The sequence below is a fragment of the Homarus americanus genome, unplaced genomic scaffold (genome assembly GCF_018991925.1).
Source record: "Homarus americanus isolate GMGI-L3 unplaced genomic scaffold, GMGI_Hamer_2.0 scaffold11022, whole genome shotgun sequence".
NCBI classification, from domain to species: domain Eukaryota; kingdom Metazoa; phylum Arthropoda; class Malacostraca; order Decapoda; family Nephropidae; genus Homarus; species Homarus americanus.
This window is the reverse complement of record NW_024737068.1, coordinates 1414096-1423389: the sequence shown is the minus strand read 5'-3', so window position 1 is coordinate 1423389 and position 9294 is coordinate 1414096. Positions and strand designations below refer to the sequence as shown.

At 38.8% G+C, this 9294-nt stretch overlaps 1 protein-coding gene across 2 annotated transcripts in view; it reads left to right on the top strand.

Annotated features, from left to right (window-relative positions):
- The window catches only part of LOC121872895, a 36360-nt gene that overhangs the window by 21957 nt on the left and 5109 nt on the right, over positions 1 to 9294 (top strand). The window contains exons 2-3 of one of the 2 annotated variants that reach the window (XM_042375986.1): positions 1256 to 1381; positions 3860 to 7792. In XM_042375986.1, the coding sequence (XP_042231920.1) occupies positions 1356 to 1381; positions 3860 to 6785 (2952 nt within the window). In that variant the 5' untranslated portion in view covers positions 1256 to 1355 and the 3' untranslated portion in view covers positions 6786 to 7792. Of the gene's footprint in view, positions 1 to 1255; positions 1382 to 3859; positions 7793 to 9294 lie in introns of those variants that run through there. The other variant, XM_042375987.1, reaches the window with a different exon arrangement.

Genomic DNA, 9294 nt, shown 5'->3' with positions numbered 1-9294 from the left:
TAAATATTTCTTGACACGAAGTATTAGAATACTAAGTTGTGTATAACATTGTAACCCTAGTTATTCAGATCGAGCTAACAAAGTAAAATTTTAAATGTGCCGCCCGAAATGGCTAGGAAAACGGGAAAACAAAAAACGGTGAAACAACGACTTGCTTAATTAGCAAATGTAATAAAAATCTAATTTGTAAAGAATTAATAAGTTTGCCGAATATAAACAATTATAATTTATAGTTAAGGAGATAAGTCAAATTAGGCATGACATTTTCCCCGCGAAAATATAGATTAGATTAGATTGCCCTCGAGGTGGCTAGTTTATTGGGCACCCCCTTACACCCTGTGCAAGGTGAAGCGTTTACAGCGCCCATCTGGGAAGTATGCTAAGTTCATGCTTGCCTTTATGACTCATGCATTAAGGGCGTAGAAGCCTGAAGGGTCATAGGTTTTGTCAGCAAGTTACATAAAGCGACAGAATGATGAGTGTGTGTGTGGGGGGGAACGCACAAATATAGTGGGGATTAGGAGAGTTGCACCGCGCCATGGGTGAATGACCGACCGGATCGTCTAATTCTTAACTACTGTATATTCTAGTAACTTCTATCAACTAATTATACTCACCATGTAAGTCTATAAGTGCATCTCAAACTTATTGTAGAAATGACGTAATTGGGTTGATATTTATAAATGCCAACATATACGTACAGTATATATTGCGTCTTATGTAGGGAGAAAAGGAAAACAATAAAAATAATTTATTCTACAACGTTTCCGTCAGAAATTTATATTAGTTTTTCAGAGTAGGCAGGGCTTTGAAAACCTTACCTTACCTTTCATTACTTGTACATCAAATGTTAAGAATCACTTTCGAGTAACCATGGGAGGTGCAGTCCTACCACCAAGGTGTACTGTATGTGTAAATCATCAAACACTTTATTAATTACCATCAACTTACTGATATTTGAATCGACCACAGAATTTGTCAATACTAAACTACATTATGTTGACTTCTGTGTAAACAAATGTACCGGATAAGATAAATTTCACTTATGGAACGTCACTATCTAATGTCCACCAATCACATTATTACATACGACCTTATTTCACCATGTGTTGCCAGGTAAAATTGTGAGTACGAGAGCCAGGGTGGGGTGGAGGCATCTTTGGTTGACTGTACATCAGTAACTAATTATATATTATTATTATTACGCGACTCATTCATCTTTAATTTGCATATAATAAAACCACATACTTGACAGGTATTGGCGTACCTTCCTGGATGGTTCTGACAACACAACTAGTCATCAGACTGCGGTACACTTGTCATACTGGAGCTGCACTCGAGTGACACAGCTGAACATGACTTCCTCCTCAACCATGGCAACGTAAGTGTACCCAACCCTCTCTCTTGTTACCTTCATCACAGTACACTTGATGCTTCCCAACAAAGACGTAGAATGTCCGAAGATAGGTTACGCGTCACGTCACACATCAACTGATGGTTTGTTTATGGATGCCTCCACTATCTGTACTACGACTTTCCACCATATACAGATCAATGTTCTTCACTTGGGGTCAGACATGGAAGAAAATGTCCAGGTAATCTTATTTCAATGCTTCTCAATGAATAAACACGAGCATAAATTGTAGAACAGAAATTAGTGCGAGATCTACAGTGTTAGAGGATTGGGTGCGGGGGAGCAAAGGGGAAACAGTTTGTTCGAATTGACCAAATGGCTGGTGTCTGTTAACTGAATGTTCCCTCATGTCTTCGTGACAATCGTAAACCAGTAAAAACTTAGAATTTAAAATTTGAAAAAAAAAGAGAAGTGGAGTTGGGCAGTTTTTTGCATCTTGTTATTGAGTAATTATTGTTTCTTTTAGTCGATTTACAATTTGTAATAGTCTAGTTAATAACGATGAAAACCTGAATAAAGATTACACAAGAAAGCTCAATGTGTCATCTGGTTTGTCGAGTCGAGATCAGTGACAACTGTTGAACGGAATTACCGCCGTCAATATAGAAAGGTTCCTCCCTCCAAACCCAGCATTAGGTGGCGACTTCACAAGTTTTGGGAGACAGGAAGTGTGATGGACTCGCCTTGAAGAGGACGTCCAGGTGTTTCTGAAGATACCGTTGCTAATGTCCAAGAGACATTCCAACACAGCCCCTGAAAAACTACTCGTCGTGCCTCAAGTGAACTGCAGCTAGATCAACTGTACAGCCTCACACAAGAAATTGCACCTTTTCATGTCTAAACTGTAAATAATCCAAGCTTTGCAATGTAATGGAAAGCTTCAGTGCTGAGTTTGCATGTTCCATACTGAACGTGAATGATGAAGAGAAGCTCCTAAAAAAGTGTTCTCTGATGAAGCCACCTTTCATGCCTGGACGAGTTAACCGCCATAATGTGCGAACATGGTGAACTAAAAACCCTAATACTGCAGGTTTCGTGAACACATTCGTTATAGCCCAAAATTTCATGTTTGGTGTGGACTCTTGCACGATAGGGTGATACAGTCCTGTTACGGATTATCAAAACCTATAGTTAACAGTATGTTGTCTTTATATATAACACATCCAATGATTACTTTATAAATTAGGCAGGATGTTAACCAGAAGTCTCAACCGTAGACAAGGTATAGTGTAAGCAAGTTAATGGTACTGTAGTTAATTAAGTAGTTATCTATTATGGTATAGGGTTGTTAAAACGAATTGAAATATTTTTTATTACACTTATATACAAAATAATAATCAAAGGACCTAGAAGCAGGTTCAGGACTCAACACGCGTGTCTTTACTAAATTATCACGCAAGTACATGCAGGCTCGACATTAATTAATCACTTATAAGAATTACTGAAGAGGTTTTTACATTTTAGGGCCAAAACCACATACGTCTTTATTAGTAAGTTTGCCTCGTTAATAGTGCGTATTCACTAGTTACTAAGATCGGCGTTTCACATCAGCTAGGGAGCTTTTAGATTTACCTATTTCCATACTGGTGTAACTAAGGCTGAACAAACCTAAGACGAAATATAAGAAGTATTAAGACTTGGCGTGACAGATAAGCCGATAAGTTGTTTGGACACAGGAGGACTTGTACGTAGGCCAGCAGACAAACAGCACGTGAACCAAAGGAAATCTATATTAAGTTTGAGGGATCAGGAAGTGAAGATGCTCCCGAGTTGTGTATGGCTTTCTGTCAGCCCGTATTGGGGCGTCACTGTGGTGACGTCACTTCGATTCTATTTGATGAGTGGTTGATAATTTCCCGCCACGCAACACCTGGCGAGGAGGGGGTAGCAGCAACGATTACTCGCTCCTAGAGTGTCACTCACATGTAGCCTCGTGTGTTCAAGAAATTTCCATGGCGTTATTGTTTCGATACAGAGTCCCATTTTTCTTTGCTGAGCAGAATATCACAGTAGGTGTACATATTGACATGCTGGTTCCCCAGTTGGAAGTTATGACCATTTGTTATTTATGTTTGATTTTGCGAAATTTCCTTGAAGAAAATTTCGCTGGAAGATTTACGGACATGGTGAGCAAGTCTGCTGGCCCCCGTGGTCTCCTGATATTGACCCCTTCAGTACATATGTCATCTCAGAAGAGAAAGTATACAAAGTATATACGGTATACCAAACAAACACCCGCTTCTTCCTTCACTCTGTTATTATGTCAGTTTATGTGTAGCTCAATAACGTATATTTCACTTCATATAATATCTATCGTCTTTGTATTCAAGTTCATAATAACTTATAAATAATATTGTTAAATATTATTCTAATAAACAAAATTTTTTAACAAGAGACAAAATATTCGATAAGTCAACGTAAAAGTGATTTTTTTTCTTTTTTTAGACAACCAGAAAGAGAGGAGGTATATGCACTAAACAGCGACGTAACACCAGGATGGATTTACGATAAAGTAGAAAGGAAGCTCATCCCTCCACACGACTACCACCACACCAGCACCCAGCTGTGTCCTCCCAGATATAAGTTTTTTACATTGAAAAAGGAACTTATTGATGATGTATTGAAGAAACATGAAGTTTACCAACAAAGAAGATGGGTGCGGGAGTACAATAATATGAAGGGTGAAGATGGAGATGTAATTCTTTTGGAGGGAAGTAAAATAGTAGAGCATAAAGGATGTGATATTCAACCCCACAATGAGGACCACATTGTGAGCTCAGTTAACTATAGGTATTGTGCCGATATGCTTGTGCATTTTTCTTGCAACATAAACGATCTTGTAGTGTATGACTTGAGACAATATCTCCTTGATGTGGTCAGTGGTGTCGCGGTCAGCCGTATTCCAAGAGAAGTTTGTTCAGCCTTCACACACGCCTACATCTATCCAGAAGGAGAGGATGGACGTAAGGTTACAGGCAGTAAACACGGCTGGCAGGAATTTTGTCGCCTTTTGATGGAATCTGAGCCCAGCAAATATCCGTTTACTGCATCCCTGTTGGCGCCTGTTTCATGCACCTCAGTTGCATCAACTTATGCCTCTGTTGTGAGGACAACAGTCTGGAGCAACTCTACAAATATTTCTAGCACTACTCAGAAGCAAGACGTGAGTCAGTCTAGTTGCGCAATTAGTTCAACAAACGATGTGATTGACATAAAAACAACCATTAAATTTGAATCAAATAAACCAAAGATACAAGTCCTTGTAAGTGAGAACAACTTTGATTGTGGAGGACATAGTGTCATTGTTAACATCCGGGACGGGAAGATGGCAAGCACCACCTCGTCGGCTGAGAATCTGCCACTTCACGATCACGGTGATAGCAACAGCTGCTTAGCAACGAGTAAACAACTTTTACCAACTGAAGGACGACAGGAGAGTGGGAACGAAGGTACATCAGGCAAGGCACAGGAAGAAACATGCTCGAGCAGCAACCTCTACCCGAATTTAAAGAGAATATTTGTTTCTGATGATACAGAGGTTTGTGAAGATGAAGTGCGGGCAGAAAAGAGATCAAGCGATCTTGTTACTGTTGAGGCAGAGCAAGATATACACGTGGAGGAAAGTTCAAGAGGAAAAAACGACATTCAGGAAGTATTGTGTACGTCTGAGAAAGATGAGGAGGGAGAGAGTTCAGGTTCTCCCAGTGCCAAGGTTCTTGTGAATGAACCGCGGTTATCATTTGAGGAAACGCGTGGCTCTGAAGTAGGCAGTTCAACGACCAAAGATTTATCTGAAGGAACATTTCAGGGATTCAGAAAAGAAAGTGTTTCTGAAGATGAAGGGAATATCACTCCGTTGTCAGGTTACCTGAAGCCACTGGAGGAAGGTTATGAGGCGTGTGGAATGACGAGAAAATACTACGGCGTTCACTCTGACAAGACACACAAAACCATAATTCTTCTCGGAGCTTCAGGAAGTGGCAAGACCACTCTGGTGAATTTTGTTGCGAATTACTTCAGAGGTGTTAAGAGTGCTGGTGGTGAATTAGTACATGTAATAAGAAGCTCAAATGACGTAAAATCACGCACCACATCCATAACTGCCTATACGTTCTGTGATGGAGAAGAGGACGTTCCTATCACCGTCATAGACACTCCTGGACTAAACGATTCCTCGGGGGCGGAGGTGAGAGATCATGTCCAGTCCCTCAAAACCTTCCTAGCAAATGCTGCCTCCCAAAATTACGAGATCCATGCCATTGGTTTTGTGGCACAAGCTCACCTGGTACGCCTAACCTCGTCAGAACGACTTGTTATGGATTATGTGTCGACACTGTTTGGTGAGGACATAACAGATCACTTCATCACGTTTGTCACATTTGCAGACAGTCAGGAAACGCCGCCGGTTGTGGAAGCCATGAAAAACTATGGTGTACGTTGTAACCTTTTTTTGAAATTTAACAATTCTGCTATTAGTACTGACAAAAATAATGAAATTGATGCGCTGGACATTGCTTATTGGAAACTTGGGAGGAAGAACTGGAAGAAATGTTTGAAATCTCTGCAGAGTCTTCCCGCTCTCTCTGTCAACACCATGAAAGCCCTTCAGAATGAAATGTATACAACAACAGTCATAGAATCTACCGAGCGAGATTTGAGAGCTGAACTAAAGACATACATTAACTACATCAAGAACTTAAAACAAAACCTAAAACAAGTTCTTCATACAGGGGAACAAGTTTGGGAGTTAACAGCGGCTCTCAAATGTTTAAAATCAATTGAAATATCTTACCCCTTAAAGACTGAGTCTATTTTGACACAGTTTGCTGAAGAAGTATGCAAGGAAAAAGGTTATGACCCCCTGAACTGCATCCACCTACTCTCTCTTACCCCCTCAAGAAAGTTACTAAAAGCCGGAGTAGGCGTCCTCCGGAGTATGGCGCCTCTCTACAAGTTTGTTGACGACAGTTGCCGCAGTAAAACGACAACCAACAGTAAACATGTGCGGGAAGTTTTATATTGTGTTGATTGTAAAGAAGATCATATATTGGGAAGACCAAAGCCTGGTCTAATGTCTTCTATGCCTGTAGTTGGATCAGATCCTTCATTGATCACCTACAAGTGTACACAGTGTCCCTGTGATGGCATTAAACATTTAATTAGATCACAAGATCAGGATCCCTCACAATCTTCTGCTGTTAGTGTGAACAAGGTGTTGGACCTCACGAAAAGCTCTTTGACTAAAGTTATGTCACAATTCTCCATTCCAGAATATCCAGTAAATGTACAATACTTTTTAAATTACATTATTGATTTTACAAGTTATGACTTTACTGTATTCATTAAGAACCTTCAGAAAATGATCAAATAACGCTAAATGAATTTGATTTGTCAACCAGTAAGATTAAAGTTGTTTTAAACACTGGGTAACCAAAACTAAGTTGCCAGTTATATGTTACACGAACAAAACTATAACTTAAAAAATAGAAAGGTTACGTCAAGTCAGGTCAGGTTATATGTATTGGGATAATATACCTGTACATGATTGTCTATGGCAGTCAGAAGTGTATAGAAAGAAGAAATGCATAAATGTTATTGCTAACCGAGACTAACCTTATACAGTATAGTGTAACATGTGACGCATCCATCTAACAAATGATGGAACTCCGTTATATCAAGGGTCCCTTAGATGTGAAACCCCCCATCTAACGGATAAAATGGAGAGAGAAGTCCGTTACACATAGAGGATTCACTGTAACTTGGATTACAGTAATATGCTGGATGTTTTATGTCTCACTGTAATGTTATTTTTTAGAGATGATTCCTATATTTACCATCCAGCACAGTAGATAATGATATGTGATGTATTTTTTTTTTTGGTCATGGATTTCCTAACGTTTTTTTTTTTATTGTCTATAAAACAATGTTAAAATTAGTGTTATAGGAGACATCAAATTATCGGAGATGTCAAATTATAGATATAGATATCACAAGATTATAGAGGTTAATTAAGGGTATTTTAATGTGTTTTAGTTTGAGATTTTGTTTCATTGGTTTTATTACATGAGGTGTCTTAATAGCTCCTCGAGTTATTGAGGAAAAGTGATGGGGGACTTAAGTCATAATCACTTAAGCATTTTCTCTACAATAATCCCGAGACTAGCATGTATAAAAGTTGATTATAACTTTTTTTAAGAGTTTGCACCAGTTGTCTCTTGTATGAAAACTTTACTAATAAACCAGTATTAACCATTATTAATTTTCATATTATTACGAATGTCAGTTTCAGAAAATTAATAAAAACTTTGTATATATTAAGGATAGTAATCATCTTATATTGTCAGTGTTCATTGTGGATAATGTATGTGTATATATATATATATATATATATATATATATATATATATATATATATATATATATATATGCTCCTATTCACATCTTCAGGGGTGAGTACAGTGTGTACTCACCCCTGAAGATGTGAATTACACGAAAGCGCTTGGGAACTGTGTTTTCTTGTTTCCTTGTGGTTATCAGCATATACCTGGATCACGTGCACCCACAGTGATATATATATATATATATATATATATATATATATATATATATATATATATATATATATATATATATATATATATATATATATATATATATATATCGGAGTGAGTAATTTTATTGTTCAGATGTTAATGCATAACCCAAACTGTTAATAATTATGTATTTTCATTCATTTTGTTTACTTCTGAGAACAACTACGACTAAATGTGTCGATTCATTGAGAATGAAGAATAAAGGTCCAGGAATAATATCAGAAGTGAACAACACATCCTGTAATATACTACAATAAAGTAATTGTAACATACATGTTATGTAATATGCCTCGGGAAATGACTGAAGCCATTATTAGTTTGGAAAGAATAAATGTTGAAATAGAGGAACAGCCCCACTCAAACCAAAACGGCCCCACCCTGTGACCAAAACAGCCTAACTCTAACCTAACCTAACCAAAACTGAGCATGATAGCAGCCATGTTGACAGTCTGAGTGGGGCCGTTCTGGTTTGGGCCGTTTTCTCCTGTTACCGTCTAAAACATCTTTCAATATTAGGGCTACGAGGAGGATGGGGAACATAACAGATACCTTGAGTCACAAGAACAAGCATATACCCCAACACTTTCCTACCACGATGATCTGAAGTTGGAAGTATTCGGTTTATCTATGTATTATACAACGGCTTCCTGCCACACTCACGTCTCTCTGGGTCTCTTCTTCAACATCACTTCCTCACAAGTTGATAAAGATTTGATATAAAGAGAGGGAAGGATAATGATTAACTAGGTACCTGTAGTATCAAGCCTGTTAGTAGCACGACCAGGTGCTGGTCAACTAGGTGTCAGTATCAACCAGGTGCTAGTCTCAACCAGGTGTCGGTATCAACCAGATGTTAGTCAACCAGGTGTCGGTACCAACCAGATATTAGTCAACCAGGTGTCGGTATCAACCAGATGTTAGTCAACCAGGTGTCGGTACCAACCAGATGTTAGTCAACCAGGTGTCGGTATCAACCAGATATTAGTCAACCAGGTGTCGGTATCAACCAGATGTTAGTCAACCAGGTGTCGGTACCAACCAGATGTTAGTCCAGGTGTCATCAACCAGATATTAGTCAACCAGGTGTCGGTATCAACCAGATGTTAGTCAACCAGGTGTCGGTATCAACCAGATGTTAGTCAACCAGGTGTCGGTATCAACCAGATATTAGTCAACCAGGTGTCGGTATCAACCAGATGTTAGTCAACCAGGTGTCGGTATCAACCAGATGTTAGTCAACCAACCAGATGTGTCGGTATCAACCAGATGTTAGTCAACCAGGTGTCG